Consider the following 17,346-nt stretch of genomic DNA (forward strand, 5'->3'; position numbering starts at 1 on the left):
CTTCCTTGCTCCCTGTAAGTTTATTGTAGATCATAAATCATGCATCTCACCTAGACAGTAGATGGCTGAGGAGATAATCTGACAAGTAGGGACACTTTTACAGCCATGTAGGATACTGGAACTGGGGAGGACGACACGAAAAGCGCTTGTTCCCTCCCCCATATGCTTAAAATGATCAAAATACGTAAATATTACATGTTATTATGAATGTGCCCGTTACTACATTACATATAAACTTACATCATGTATATAAAACCTCAATGGAGGTGTTTGGATGTTTTTTTAGGGGCTTTATAGGCTGAATTGAACGGCTCCAATAGGCTCCATTGTAATTTGATTGCATTTATTTAATATTTAGAATGCATGAAAAAAAAACATTGTCATGTCTTTCCTAATGATTGTGAAAAAATTCCCAAAACATTGCAGTTCCCCTTTAAGATCTCACTGTTTGTATACTTGTGTTTTTTTTGTTAACTGAACAAAGTTGATGCTAATCAACTTGTTTGCTATCCTTCTATCCAAATGAGAATAGATAAAGAACCAAACTGTTAGCAGATATTTATCAATTCCCATCCCCACCCATGGCATCATTATCGGCACCCCTTTTGTTCATAATTTAGCTTTTTTTGTATTGTATTTTAATTGTAATTGTATTACATGTTCATTAAAATGAAATACAAATGTCAATTAGCGAAATGGTACATGGACAATTTGTTGTCGCGACTTGCCAGCTTGCCTTACATACGCTACAGAAAATCAACAAGCAGATTTTTTTGAGGCATGGCAAGAACACTGAGATATGTTTTCACACCAGACCCGTTCCAAACAGTTCCAAGTATCTGGGTTAGCAAACGTTCAGCCATTCCCAACAGTAAAAGGCTCCACACCCACAGAGGCACACCTCATCACATGCACAGCAGCGGGGTTTCAGTCTCTCTGCATGGTGCCGGCCACAGTAGAGCTTGCCATCCTGGTAGAAGTAAATCAGATCCACCAACATTTCCTCGCACATGCAGCACACAAAGCAATTTGGGTGCCACCATTTTCCATGAACCGCCTTGGCCGCAAACACCACAATGTCCCCTCCGTTTATCTGGCCGCCACACTGTAAGGGGAGAAAGGTAATGGTTAAAAAAGTGAGGAGAGACTTTGTTAATAGTTTCACATATCTATTGAGAGATTTAAAGGGGACATTTTCAGTGCTGATATGATTTGAGGATACCTTATCACAGACGGCCCCATTGACGGTCAGTGGGAAAGGACGGACGTTGCCTCTGCCCAAGTTGTCTTTCTTGCGTTGGTTGCTGAACAACTTCAGCTCTCTTTTCTCCTCCTCATCCAAGGAGTTACAATAACGCACCTGTACAACACATTTCAACATAAATCCAAGATATGGCCACAATGTGTGCATTAAAGCCATATCAAGCCATAGCAAATTACGATTTATTTTTTTCACTACCATATGCATTATGGTACTGGAAATCTCATGTAAAAAATATACAACATAAAGTAGCAAGAAACACGTAATAATGAATAAAGCAAAACATGTTCTAGACCAAAAATCACTCCATATTCTCCACTGCTCGCGAGTGTTACCATATCTGAGTTACTGTGTAGAAATATTGGGAAACAACTACAAAAGTACACTTCATTCATTAACGGTGTTACAAAAAAGATCAGTTAGAATAATACATAATGTTGGATATAGAGAACATACAAACCCTTTATTCATTGAATCAAAAATACTGAAATTCCACGACATAGTGAATTTTTAAACAGCTAAAATTATACACAAAGCAAACTATAACATGCTACCTAAGAATATACAACAATTATTTTCAACAAAAGAAGATAAATATAATCTTAGAGAAAAATGTAATTTAAAACATTTGTACGCACGTACAACACTTAAGACCTTCAGTATATCAGTATGTGGAATTAAATTATGGAATGGATTAAGCAAAGAAATCAAACAATGTACTAATATGATCCACTTCAAGAAACTCTTCAAACTTAGTGTTTACAAAGTACAAAGAAGAAGAACCATGAGTAACATTCTGAATTTATTTCATCCATCCATTCATTTTGTAGATAATCTTACGCATCTCACCATATGAAATATAACTTACTTCACCTTTTATCATTTATTTATTTGTATTATTACTTATGGAGTATATTGTGAATAAATTGAGAACAGGAAGTGAACAAAAATTTTAGCAACTGCTATGTAAAAGGAAAAGCTCTGCTTCTTCATACTCCTTTTCGAACATGTTGAATAGAGAAATTGGAAATTGTGATGTATCATGTTGTATGCATGCAGGTTCAAAATAAACTCAAACTCAAACTTATTACCTCATTGTCATGTGGTGGCAGCTGATGAAGCAGTTGTTTGATTCGATATTTCTCACCAGCGCTGTTCATGTATGGGACCTTCTCTTCAGGTAAGGAGTTGTAATACTGATGCACCTGACAGACAAGAGAACATGCAGCTCTTACATCCAGTTGTGCAGTGATCCCTATTGTCCCGGTTTCGTAAAATGTAATCAATCATGGGAACATATGGTAACAAGAAAAAAAACACCTCTAAATGTTGGGTTCTATATTTGTACAGTGTTTTTTCTATTAGAAAGGTATAAGTAACAATATACTTTTTCTCTACAATATGGTGATTTACAGGAATAAAGTGAAAAAACCCCATCTTGCAGCACAATCCTTGGTAGTAGAGAATATTGTAAACATTTTAATGTATCTTATTCTATGCCAATGAATCTTGTGATACCAAAAATGAGGAAGAGTTACAAATGTTTTTTTTTTGCTAATCCTGATTGGGATCGCAGCTGAGTGAGAGGTGTCAGTTACAGAATACGTAGAGACAAACAAACATTCACACTTACATTCACAACTATGGACAATTTGGAGTCTCTAATTAGAATATCATGCATGTTTGTGGTTGGCAGGAGGACATCAATGGCCTACTGGCAGAAAACCTCATGAATGGTACAACTGTTGATGTGTTTTGGAGATCGAGAGGCTGCAGCCCTTTTCCACACTATTACAATAAAGTTGCCACCAGGGATTGCGACTGTGGCAGCTCAGTGTGATGTCTGGGATGCACAGCACAATTCTGATAATGCATCCAATAATCAAACATGTTCACTAGAGGAGCTGGAAAAAATCTAATTATATTCAGGAACCAATTTTTAAAATATATATATTTTTTGACCATCTCTTACTGAGCGTGTATGTCACACTGCAGCCAAAAGAGGATCTATTACAAATAGATAGACATTTTATTAATCCAACAATGGAGAAATTATATGGTTGCAGTACAGCTTTTTACATACAGTAACGGCAGTAAAAGGTAATGAAAAACTTAAAACTTGTAATAAATACTAATGTACTGCAAAAAAAAAAAAAAAGAAAGTGATTACCAAAACTTGTAATAAATAATTCTTATTAAGCACTAACAATTACACTATGTCTGGTTAAAAAAGGGAAAACAAAACACTATCTTAACATTGGTATTGCACACCAAAAAAAGCCCACTAAAGCTCCCTCTGGTAGTCATAAATCTTCCCTAACTATATTACAGTTCCTCTCATTTAAAAAGTAATAACAGGCTAATACATATTTCAGTAACTTATGACCTCACCTGAGCTTCCTTTTTTCAGTCTCTCCAATTTGTTTTGCCTCACTATGTACTATCATCCTCCTGATAGGATATTTTAAACATATGAACTAATAAAATGTCATACATAATGACTATGGATGGGAATCAAAAACCGGTTACCAATGTATCAATTCCTTGGAATCGCTTGCCATTTTGTCTGTTAATTCTCTTTACGGTTGTTCCAGGTGGGCATGACATCAGCAACGTGGCAAAAGCGCACCGACATTTGTCTACTAAAAAAGATTGCAACAGCGGTACTTTTAATAATACCAAGGTTGCTATTTCTTCAAGAGGAGGACATATGAGCAAATGCTGAAACATTTGAACACACAGCATGCAATTAATGTCAGGTTTATGAACCGCACCGATCTCATCCCAGGCAGTGGCAGTCATCTGACGTAATAACAGCAAACACTAATACTGCTGGTAATGTTAGCGCTATTACCTGTTCAATTGAAATGAATGCCTTCTCATTTAGATGAGCATGAGGAGACATATTCTGACCGGTTTGGAGGTGGGCGGTAATAGCGCCAGTTCACATCTATCCCGAGTTTTCACCGCGGCAGGGAAAGGTACCGCTCGGCCAGGAACGACAAATGTCACAGAGCAGTGACTAAGTTTGTGGTCAAAAGCGTACAACAATTTGCCACATAGATGCTTCTTCAGTAGGTGAATGTTCAATTGTAGTCAGAGAAAAGTTGCTTGTTTTTTCTCCAAACACATTTTCTCTCCGTCATTATATTAAACAGGTGCAACTCATGAAATTAGAATATTGTGTAGAGTGAAGTGTGAATTTGAAGTGAAGTGAATTATATTTATATAGCGCTTTTGTCTAGTGACTCAAAGCGCTTTACATAGTGAAACCCAATATCTAAGTTACATTTAAACCAGTGTGGGTGGCACTGGGAGCAGGTGGGTAAAGTGTCTTGCCCAAGGACACAACGGCAGTGACTAGGATGGCAGATGCGGGGATCGAACCTGAAACCCTCAAGTTGCGGGCATGGCCGCTCTACCAACCGAGCTATACCGCCCCGTAGAGGTCCATTCATGTCAGTAATTAACTTCAAATGGGAAACTAATCTGTGATTAACTCGTTACATGCAAAGTGACATACACCAAGCCTCTATTTAATACAACTTTGGCTTACAGTCAATAAGTTTACAGTACACCACCTTTTCTGAGATTTTCAATTCAAGGTTTTCATAAGCTGTAAACAACATTATATCAAAAGAAGGTTCGAAACATCTCGTGTTGCATGCCATGAGCCCATGTCATTATATTAGTTTCACCTTTTAAATCTAAACAAACCTTTAAACTGTATATTTTCCAAGTAGATGACAAAGATTCTTAAAAGTTTAATTTTTTAAATTAAATATTACATTATTGTGTGTAATTTCCACTTGTTCTATTTTGTTGAATGAATATTTAATTTCAAAAGTTTTTTCCTCTGCTATGTGCTTCTTAAGACCTCACTGTTGGCTTTGTAAGGTCATGGTAGCTCTAAACTAAGCAACATTGATGCAAATCCATCTTTATCTTTTTTCTTTTTTCCCAAATAAGAATCGATAAGAGAAACGTTAAAGAACCAAATCGTTAAGCAAAATCGAAAATGGAATCGGAACCGGAAAAATCTTATCAATTCCCGTCCTTAATGTTGACAGATGGTCGAGTATGATCAGGTGTGGTCCTTGTGTTGTGTAACTGTTAGTACTCACACTGATGTTACTTTGAACAAAAAAAACCTCCCACAGCTATTTCAACTTTCTTTTAGAGTTAATTTTGTGCGGAAATGAGATGACAAAACATTTAAACTAGTGTTGACGTAACTTGGGAACACTGACAAGGTTAGCAATCAAATCATGGATGAATGTTAATCTCAGGAATAAGATGAATTCTCTCAAAATGGAGAGTCCTCAAGAAGTACAACCTGGACTCCAACCTGCTGCTGACCTTCAACCGCTCATCCATTGAGAGCCTGCTGACATACTGCATCACAGCATGGTACGGCAGCTGCACCGCTGCAGACAGGGAGAGGCTCCAGAGAGTGGTAAAGGCAGCACAGCGGGATCATCGGCTGCCCTCTCCCCTCCCTGATAGACACCTCCCGCTGCCTCAGCAGAGCTACCAACATTATCAAAGACAGCTCTCACCCTGGCTTTGACCTGTTTGACCTGCTGTCCTCAGAATCAGAATCAGAATAGTTTTATTGCCATTGTTTGAGAACGGGTTCACAAACTAGGAATTTTTCTTGGTGCAAACGTGCGACATAAAACACATATAACACATATTTGGTATAAAAAGAGCTGTGACTGAGCTATCAGATAGACTTAGAAGGGATTCAAGGAATTCAAGGAGCTGCTGTTAGGAGTTCTTGTTCATTTGCCTGATGGCCGAGGGGAAAAAACTGTTCAGGTGGCGGGAGGTGTGGGTCTGGATGGAGCGTAGTCTCCTGCCTGAGGGGAGAGGGGAGAATAGTGTGTGTCCAGGGTGAGAAGAGTCAGCTGTGATCCGACCCACACGCCTCCTGGTCCTGGAGGAGAACAAGTCCTGGAGGGATGGGAGCTTGCTGCAAATCACCTTCTCCGCAGCACGTACGATGCGTTGCAGTCTATTCTTATCCTGGACTGTGGCGCCGGGGAACCACACTGTGATGGCTCAGGAAGGCGCTACAGGGTCATCAGGTCTAAGACAAACAGACTCAAGAACAGTTTTTTCCCTAAAGCCATAACCACGGTGAAATCTCATAGGCACTGATTTTATTTTATAGTTTAGCAGCTCTCTGTGTGCAATTTTTACTTTCCACCCACAGTCAGAATGCTTCTGTACACACATATATATATAGTACAATATTTAAACAACACATTCAGAACATTCGTTCTCAGGACTGTACTGTGCACCTTACCTCTTTTGCAAAATCCCACATATGCTCACCTCTTGTTCACAAACGTCTAGTATTTGCTGTATTTGTCAGGCACAACAGCTGGCAATGTGCAACACCAACCCAGAATTAATGGTTGATGCGCAAGCTTGAAGTCTCGCGACAGACAGTGATACAAAGTTAAATAAAAGTTACATAAAATTATCTTAATACTATTTGTATTATATATTTTTTTGGAGTTCTTAAAACACATTTTTGCTACACAACCTGCATGCTTTTCCAAGCTTCCAGCATCTGTTTTGTCATGTAGAAAGACGTCGATAGTTGGACATGGTTTGATGTAACGCCACTTTGTTCAGTTCTGTTCAAAATTCACATGACTGAATAGGAACCTTTAGGCAAAATCTGATCTGTTTTGCATAAAGAAGTGTATGTAAAATAGCTCATGTAAAGTGTAAATTTATAAATGACATGGCACTAATAGGAAATTTTACCACAAATGTCTTCCTAACCTTTTTTGCTCCGTCATTGCTAAGAATATAATGACACATTTCTTCAAGCTGCCATATTGTCTCCCCGTCCTTTGGGACTGTGTGACAAGGGGTGGCACTTTCGTGACTTCTGCGGTGCTTTTTTGTGAACTTCTGGATCTGCCTACCGGGAGCCTTTTGGCCATGGAGACCAGCTGCTGGGTCTCTGCCACACCAGAGTTCGTTTGGAGAGACTGGAGGAGTTGCGGAAGAAGAGACAGGGCTGTGGAGCTGGCGCTGAGTGCCGGGACGGACAAGCTTCACAGTGTCTTGGTTGAATGAGCAGGTATCGGACACCTCAGTCTCCTTAGACGCATCCTTGCTCTACCATGCGGACTGGACACTGGCCGAGAGTTGGTGGGCGGCCGAGGGTGGAGTCTGCTCTCTCGGTTGCTTTGTTGGGTCTGCTCCTGTCTCTGGCCATGCTCCCCCCACCCCAGCAGATGATGGCGTGGAACACCACAGAGGCCACCACAGTGTATATGTTTTTTTGTTTTGTTTTTTTGTTGTTGTTTTACTTTTGTGGCTGTGTGTAGAAGTGGTTGGTGGCATCAGCTCTGCTCTTTTAATGTCTTTAATGTCCTTTGTGTTCTTTGATGTTTCCCTCTAACACACATGTTTATGTGTGCTATGGCGATGCGTTTTTTCCCCCTTGGCCTCAGTCTGGACCCCCTCTCCAGGGGCTCAGGCTTAGACTGATTTTTTTTTTCTCACCTCCCCCTTCCTCAGCGTTTACCTGTTTCTCACCTTTTTTGTAAGGGGTGCCGGAATTTGGCAGACCCGTCAGCGATCCTGTTCTGTCTCCCTGTAATGTTTGTCTGATCTTAAAAGGGCTGAAAATCTTAATTTCCCCTCTGGGATTATTCAAGTATTTCTGATTCTGATTCTTATTGTTGTGCTGGTAATTTTGCATAAAAGATTGAATGGTGACCTGGTGGTCAGGGTGTGCATCCTTATGTTTTCATTATGTTAAATTAGTTATTTTGCACTAAAAACATAAATTATTGAACAAAAAATGGTGGTCGAAGGGGCCGTAGGCGCAAACTGGCAGCCACGCTTCTGTCAGTCTACTCCAGGGCAACTGTGGCTACAAATGTAGCTTACCACCACCAGGTGTGAATGTGGGGTGAATGAATGATGGGTCCTCACTTCTCTGTGAAGGGCTTTGAGTGTCTAGAAAAGCGCTATATAAATCTAATCCATTATTATTATTATTAAATATTTTTTCCAAAGAATACATTTTTGTACAAAACATGCATCAAATTAAATTCAGGTTTGAAATTTGAAGTTATTTGACATAATTAAAAAGGAGTAGATACATTTTATAATGGTAGGGAGGGGGCCTCAAAGTAAAATTCTGCTTCGGGCCCCACTTTAGCCTGGGGTAGTCATGATTGTCCCAACTCTAAATGGTGCCTCTGCTTAAAATTAAGGTTGAAAACTCATCTCAATCTTGTGAAACTAATATCGTGTATCGTCTCGTGAGATGAGTGTATCGTCACTCTCCTATTTGCTACTAATGAATGAAAACTCGACTACTCCATTTTTTTTTAAATTTGCAGCTGATAAAGTGAGCTTGGTCTTGCATACAATTAAAAGGAGTTTAAACTGCAAATAAGGCCAGACTGGGAATTGTCCTACCTGAACACATGAACCTATTAGCACACATTTTCAATTAGATGTGTCATTGATTTAGATTACTTTTATTCCTTGGGGTTTAATTTTGAGAAAGTACATTAAAAGACACAATTACAATCTTGCTAAGCGTCATTAAAAGTGACACATCTCTGTCATATTTCTGTACGTATTGTTTACTTGCTTCTCGGGGAAATTGCATTTCTGGAAGAGCAATCTGGGCGGTATTTGTTCACTGCATCACATCCTCTGTTCAAATACTGTAATCAGTCCATCAGCCTGCTTTTTAACATTCGGCTATTCTTGTCACTCTGCCTGAATGTGAACTCGGTTTCGAAAAAAGTGTCAGCTTAAAAAAATTTCTTTACAATTATGCCTCCGTGAATAGCTTGACAGCTTAGTTGCAGTGATTTGTTTGTCATGTCTGACCCCGATCCACCCCAGCCCACCCCCCCACCAACTGCAGCCCAAAGACTTTTAAAGCACCATGAAGGAGATCAGTTAATGAACCATAATGTTATTGAGAAAATGCCACAAATCACCCAAATAATTACATTTCCCTCAGCGATTCTGTTCAATTCGCTTCAGTCTGGCTCCTGCACAAAAATGCATTAGCTAATGGAGTACGTAGGAGTGGTACAGGAGTGTCAAATTTGAACTGAATACCTGTGACTTGAAGATGCATAATGAGAAAATGAACAGCCCTGTGTACAACTTGTCTTTGCGGTGCAAAAACAAAAGAAATCAAGCAGATTGATAGACCATCATTTATCAACTTCTTCTATTTTTTAGCTTAAAATTATCCTTCTAATTCCCTGCTTTAATAGTCAGACATGCATATATACAAAATAAAATTATTCTTGAGCAAACTTAAGTACAGGGCACACATGAAAGCATAGTTCAGTAATCACTAACATTGTCAGTTGGCACAATGAGGTGGAAGGAAAACTAGTGCTTGTCAATACGATATTATCAACACTCTGTAGCAGGCCTGGGCAATTATTTTGACTCGGGGGGCCAAATTTAGAGAAAAAAATATGTCTGGGGCCGGTATATCTGATTTTTAGGAACACTAATACAAAACCTCACAATAATGTCTGATTGAATGCTAAAAACGTTATGACAGACCCCCTTAAAAATCGGAATGGAATTTACATTTTTTTTTACTGAATGAGACACCCAGAATGTTCATTAAAATAAAGAATGTGAGTTTTACAATATTAACTATGAACGATAAAACACTGAATATTGACAACATATGAACGTCACACCCCCTCTCGATTGACATTTTACAATCACGTGAAACGCAACAAAAATGCAACAAACACAGCAAAATATGAACGCGAAAAAAATAAAAAAAACCCATACAATCTGATGTATCTGATTTATCACTAAGTTTTAGAACATTGTTGTAAAAATCTCCTTCCGCATCTGTACCTGACACCCGCATTTCAGGCTGGCCGCTCTGGAAACACTCTGTGGAAACGCAAAAAAAACCCACACTGCTTGGTGCCTCGTCTGAGCTGCCGTGACTTAGATTACCATAGTAACTAGTATGCAAAAGGGCAGATTCCAACCATTGAAATACTTTGTATAATTCAAGACTTACGGTAATTTGAAAACATCACTGCACATCATACTGGCGGCTACAATTTCAATCTTAAAGATCTAAAAAAAATATTTGGGAATGTCTGGCGGGCCAGATTGAAAAGCTTAACGGGCCGCATGTGGCCCCCGGGCCTTAATTTGCCCAGGTTTGCTCTGTAGCAATGTTAATAATGTATTGTAAACACAGCAAAACTGAAATTAGATACTGATAGTATTATTATATTAGTATAATACACATATTAGTACTATTATTTAAATGTATTTATGTATTATTACTTACTATTATTTTTGTATGAATATTTATACCAATTGCCACATTGCGCTTCAAATTTGCGGCTTGACTCAATCACATTTTTTACTTGTTTTTTTTCAGAACACGTTTTACATATTTTTGGCCTACATTATGTCATGAACTACGTTAAGTCATATTTATGTCTTTTATTTATTGCAGTCAGAGGTGGGTAGTAACATGCTACATTTACTTAAGTAATTTTTACGAAAAATTGTACTTGTCAGAGCTGTTTTAACAGACTTTTTACTTTTGGGTATTTTCGTAAAGAAGAAAAGCAACTTTTACTCCCTTACATTGTGTTCATTCCGATCACTACATACATGCATATATAAACACATATATATATATATATATATATATATATATATATATATATATATATATATATATATATATATATATATATATATATATATACATATATATATATTAGGGGTGTGAGAAAAAAACGATTTGAATTCGAATCGCGATTCTCACGTTGTGCGATTCAGAATCGATTTTCGATTTTAAAAAATCGATTTTTAAAAAAAATGTATTTATTTATTTGAAAAAAAATAATATTTTTTTTAAATTAATCAATCCAACAAAACAATACGCAGCAATACCATAACAATGCAATCCAATTCCAAAACCAAACCCGACCCAGCAACACTCAACAAACAGAGCAATTGAAAGGAGACACAAACACGACACAGAACAAACCAAAAGTAGTGAAACAAAAATGAATATTATCAACAACAGTATCAATATTAGTTACAATTTCAACATAGCAGTGATTAAAAATCCCTCATTGACATTATCATTAGACATTTATAAAAAAAAAAAAAAGAACAATCGTGTCACAGTGGCTTACACTTGCATCGCATCTCATAAGCTTGACAACACACTGTGTCCAATATTTTCCACAAAGATAAAATAAGTCATATTTTTGGTTCATTTAATATTTAAAATAAATTTACATTATTGCAATCAGTTGATAAAACATTGTCCTTTACAATTATAAAAGCTTTTTACAAAAATCTACTACTCTGCTTGCATGTCAGCAGACTGGGGTAGATCCTGCTGAAATCCTATGTATTGAATGAATAGAGAATCCTTTTGAATCGGGAAAAAAATTGTTTTTGAATCGAGAATCGTGTTGAATTGAAAAAAAAAATCGATTTTGAATCGAATCGTGACTCCAAGAATCAATATTGAATCCAATTGTGGGACACCCAAAGATTCACAGCCCTAATATATATATATATATATATATATATATATATATATATATATATATATATATATATATATATATATATATATATATATATATACATATATATATATATATATATATATATATATATATATATATATATATATATATATATATACATATATATATATATATATATATATATATATATATATATATATATATATATATATATATATATATATATATACATATATATATATATATATATATATATATATATATATATATATATATATATATATATGTATATATATACATATATATATATATATATATATATATATATATATATATATATATATATATATATATATATATATATATATATATATATATATATATATATATATATATATATATATATATAAATAAATAAATAAATAATAATAATAATGAATTACATTTGTAAGGCACTTTACATTTGTTAAAATCTCAAAGTGCTACAAAGTATAAAAATAAAAATAGAAAGTACCGGGACGGTTTCTTGCTGGCCCCACTATGGACTGGACTTTCGCTGATGTGTTGGATCCACTGTGGACTGGACTTTGACAATATTATGTCAGACCCACTCGACATCCATTGCTTTCGGTCTCCCCTACAGGGGGAGGGTTACCCACATATGCGGTCCTCTCCAAGGTTTCTCATAGTCATTCCAATCGAATGACATATATATATATAGATAGTAACACCTTAGTATGGGGAACATATTCTAAGTAACAAAGACTTAATTTAGAGTTATTCGGCCACTCGGGGAACATATAAGGGTTAGGGTTAGGGTTAGGGTTAGGGTTAGGTTTGGGGTTAGGGTTAGGGTTAGGGTTACTATTAAGCAATAATTCTGAAGTTATTGAGGGAATACTCTTAGTTAAGGCTTACTGGTTGTATAACAAGGCCATGCAGAATAAGGCATTAATAAGTACTTAATTATGACTAATTAAGAGCCAATATATTACTAATTTGCATGTTAATAAGCAATAATGGTGAATAGGTTCCCCATACTAAAGTGTTACCAAATATATACAGGTATATATATATGATGTATGACTCCATTTTACCAATCAATTGGCGCTTGGCTGTCATATGACCTCACTCAAAGTACACACTGTAAAAAATGACATGGTGATGGCAATGTTTACCTCACAAACGACAAAAAAAAATGTGTCTAATGCCCTGTCATTTGTGTTAGTAGAAATATTTACATTTCATTCTACAAGAATTCCATTTTCAACTACAGAAAACATGTTGCGGTTAGTTGTAGATGTGTTTTATGTTTTAGTTGTGCATATGCTAACATTAGCCCTGTTGTATTGACATGAGTGACGTAAAATGTACGCCTTTTGTATATGCAAAATAATGAATTCATTCTAGTACTCATGAGGATTTAATCTAAGTGTCTTTCTGTCTGGCACAAGCATGCGTGTTCACACAAACACACCAACTTTGGTTGTAGTGTAAGTGCCATCAAAAATACTGTAGCTCAGTTCAGTTCAGTTCAGTTCATTTATTTATTTAATTCATAAAAAATCTAACAAAGTAATGAGAATAAAAACAAAACAAACAACATAACATTAAAGTAAATCATGAATGAAAAGGAGCAGAGTTCAAAAAGTTAAAAAATTATAATATCTGCCCCCTATTTTCACAAATACAACAATTGACTTTCAATGTTGACGACTATAAAGCAATATTTTAGTTTTACGACAATTAAACCAATAATGAGGAAATAATTTTACACAGTCATATCTTTTCATCATCATGATTTTATTTTTTTCTTTTAATAGAAAGGGAGGTTTAAATAGTTTTATTCCACTATCAAGTTTGTTCCATAAACTAACACTTCTGATTGGAATACTTCTTTCCATTACGACTGTTCTAAATCTAGATTCATGAAAGATATCAGTTCCTTTCAGATTATAATTACTTTCTCTTTTTACACATCTGTTTTGAATGAGGTTTGGTAGAATTGTTGCATGTGCTTTGTACATGATTTTTAGAATATTATACCTTGCCAGTTCATGAAATGTTAATGCATTTAAATATTTGAATATTGGGTTTGTGGGTTCCCTGTACGCATTTCAACAATTCTTACGGCTTTTTTCTGCACAAAGAAGATCAGATTTAAATATGTTTAACAGGCACTACCCCACACTTCAATACAGTATGTTAGATATGGAACAATCAATGAGTTATACAAAATATACAATGCCTTTTGATTTAGCACTTCCGTCACTTTGTGTAAAACAGCAATAGTTTTAGATACTTTAACCTTTATATAATGTATACTGTATGTGATTTCCCTGACAAATTTTCACCCAAAAACTTGATCTCTTGTGTTCTTTGAATCTCAACTCCTTTGACATAATGAGCCATCCACACGTTTCCTACTACTGCAAACAATCATAAATTTATTTTTGCCAGTATTTAAGGATAATCTATTCACATCAAACCATCTTTTAATTTTGATAAATTTATTTTAAACCACCTCTAACACATCTGTAATATTTTGTCATGAATGAACTAGGGTCTGCAAATAAAATACACTTAAACAGTTTGGAAACCAAAGTAATACCATTGACGTACATGATTTTGTTACAGTATTTTTGGACCATACGGTGCACCGGATTATAAAGCGCACTGCAGAAGAGCGGGTCTATTCAGGTCCATTCTCATACAAAAGACGCATCAAAGGGGTCATATTATGATTTTTTTTTCTAAATTTAAAGCCCTTCCTTATGAGTTTGAGTTTGAGTTTGAGTTTATTTTGAACATGCGAGCATACAACATGATACATCACAATTTCCAGTTTCTCTTTTCAACATGTTCGAAAAGGAGTAGGAAGAAGCAGAGCTTATTTAATCCTACCCATTTTCTTTTACATAAAACTTTTATTCACTTCCTGTTCTCAATTTATCCACAATATACTCCATAAGTAATCACAATAAAAATAAATAAATAAATAATAATTTGTGAAGTAAGTTACATTTCATATGATGAGATAAGTAAGATTATTTTGAGAGTGAAAGAATGGATGAATTAAATAAATTCAGTATTCTTCTTCTTTGTACTTTGTAAACACTTTAAGTTTGAAGAGTTTCTTGAAGTGGATCATGTTAGTACATTGTTTGATTGCTTTGCTTAATCCATTCCATAATTTAATTCCACATACTGATATACTGAAGGTCTTAAGTGTTGTACGTGCATACAAATGTTTTAAATTACATTTCTCTCTAAGATTATATTTCTCCTCTTTTTTTGAGAAGAATTGTTGTATTTTCTTGGGTAGCAGATTGTAGTTTGCTTTGTGCATAATTTTAGCTGTTTGCAAATTCACTAAGTCGTGGAGTTTCAGTATTTTCGATTCAATAAATAAAGGGTTTGTATGTTCTCTATATCCGACATTATGTATTATTCTAAGTGATCTTTTTTGTAACACCGTTAATGAATGAAGTGTACTTTTGTAATTATTTCCCCATATTACTACACAGTAGCTCAGATATGGTAACACTAGTGAGCAGTAGAGAATATGAAGTAATTTTTGGTCTAGAACATGTTTTGCTTTATTCATTATTGACATGTTTCTTGCTACTTTATGTTACATATTTTTTACGTGAGATTTCCAGTTCAATTTATCATCAATCATTATACCTAGAAATTTGGTTTAATTTACTCTTTCAATTTCTATTCCGTTTATTTGTATTTGTGTTTGACTTTCTCTTCTACTGTTACCAAATAGCATTATTTTAGTTTTACTGAGATTTAACGATAGTCTGTTTTTGTCATATTATATTATTATGGTCTACATAACTTGTAAAGGTGGTTCTTTGGTCAAAATGTTGCACAGATTATGTTTTACGGATCATCTTCAAGTCACTTTCTGACCATCTCAGGATACGCCATTTTGTGAGCGGTCTTATTTTTGTGGCTCCTCTTCAACAGCGTCTTCTCCCCGTCAGCCATGTTGTAGCGGTGTAGCGTGCAAGGACGGGAGTGGGAGAAGCGTCAAAAGATGGAGCTAACCGTTTTAATGACATTCAGACTTTACTTAAATCAATAACAGAGCAGCATCTCCTAATCCGTGGTTCATTAGTGCAACAACAACGCCGGAAATGTGTCCCGTGAAAAAACATCTGACAGGATTTCTTTAATAACTAAAGTTCCATGGGTGAATAATGTAAACTCCCTTCACTGGTAGTTTTCAGCGCTTCCATGGCGAGTTTACTGACATATATATGTAAGAACTTTACGCTACTTTGTATTAGAAATGGCAACAGCGGAGAATGAATGCCCCACAACAAGAAGATAGAGAAAAAAAAGAAGCTTGTCGACTATGGTGTGGGCACGAACTACAATGGTGGGCACGCACACATTTTCAGGACTTATGCAGGTCCCAACTACACATCAGCAGGTACCAGAAGGTAAGAAAAGTTGGTTTTGCACAATGTTGCGAAACAAAATGCCAGATAATATGTCTGCTGATAGGTGCCATTTTGTGGTCCTTATACACACACCATAATAACACCTGTATGTTGAAGCACAGTACGTCTGACTATGGTAGCCATTATGCTTCGACAATCCATCAAGCGGTGCGGCTTCATAGCTTACCAAAGTTGTACTAAAACATTTTAACAGATTTTTGAAGGCCATGTGTAATGTTCTATATTCTCAATGGAACATTTAAAGTTTTGGTGTTGTTTAATGGCGTCATCTTGCAGTCTACACAAATCTATTATGTGTGACTGCCATCTACTGGTCACACTTATCATTACACCATGTACCGAATAGAATGGCTTCGAGGTCAGTAAGCACAACCAGAATTATTCCGTACATTAGGCGCACCGTGTTATACAGCGCCCCGTCAAGTTTTGAGAAAATTAAAGCATTTTAAGTGCGCCCTATAGTCCGAAAAATACGGTATCATGGAAAACAATTCTGTACATGTTGTTCAAAAACTCATCTGATGTTCTCAGTCCTCCTTCAATATTGATGTTAAAATCACCACATAGAAACACTGATTTGTTTGGCATTAACTCCATTAATTTGTCCATAAACTGTTCTTCGCATGACCCAGGCTTTCTGTACACACGAGACAATAATATTTTTACTTGTGTCGTTAATTATTTCTACTGTGACCATTTCCATACTATCATTCACAACAATTGTCATATTACTAGCTAGTGTAACAAACAGTTGAGGGTGTCCCAAGTTACCGCAGAGTATTATGTAAGGAGGAGGAGTTTTGTCCCTCCACAGTTGCCGTAGGGCTGTGACGTAAGATGTCTATGAATGTGGGTTGTTGAAGAAGGTGTGTGAAGATAACATTAAAGAAATGGTGGCGACCGGACCTGCTCTAATGTCTCCCGTTAATTATTTTATTAGATAGGTACACAGAATATTTTAACCCAGGACCCTCGGCTACACTAATTTACACTATAAGTTTGTGCTTACATGAAGGGCTACCCCCACCCCCTTTTT

At 36.0% G+C, this 17,346-nt stretch overlaps 1 protein-coding gene across 2 annotated transcripts in view; it reads right to left on the reverse strand.

The window, feature by feature from the left end:
- LOC133653858 (prickle-like protein 2) overlaps window positions 1-17,346 on the reverse strand; it is an 81,606-nt gene that overhangs the window by 7,381 nt on the left and 56,879 nt on the right. For both annotated transcript variants that reach the window (XM_062053619.1, XM_062053618.1), the window contains exons 3-5: window positions 2,353-2,466; window positions 1,223-1,360; window positions 902-1,105 (exon numbers count right to left, since the gene is read on the reverse strand). In XM_062053619.1, coding sequence (XP_061909603.1) covers window positions 902-1,105; window positions 1,223-1,360; window positions 2,353-2,466 — 456 coding nt within the window. The remainder of the gene's footprint in view (window positions 1-901; window positions 1,106-1,222; window positions 1,361-2,352; window positions 2,467-17,346) is intronic.

This window comes from Entelurus aequoreus, linkage group LG07, assembly GCF_033978785.1.
Source record: "Entelurus aequoreus isolate RoL-2023_Sb linkage group LG07, RoL_Eaeq_v1.1, whole genome shotgun sequence".
Taxonomy (NCBI): Eukaryota; Metazoa; Chordata; class Actinopteri; order Syngnathiformes; family Syngnathidae; genus Entelurus; species Entelurus aequoreus.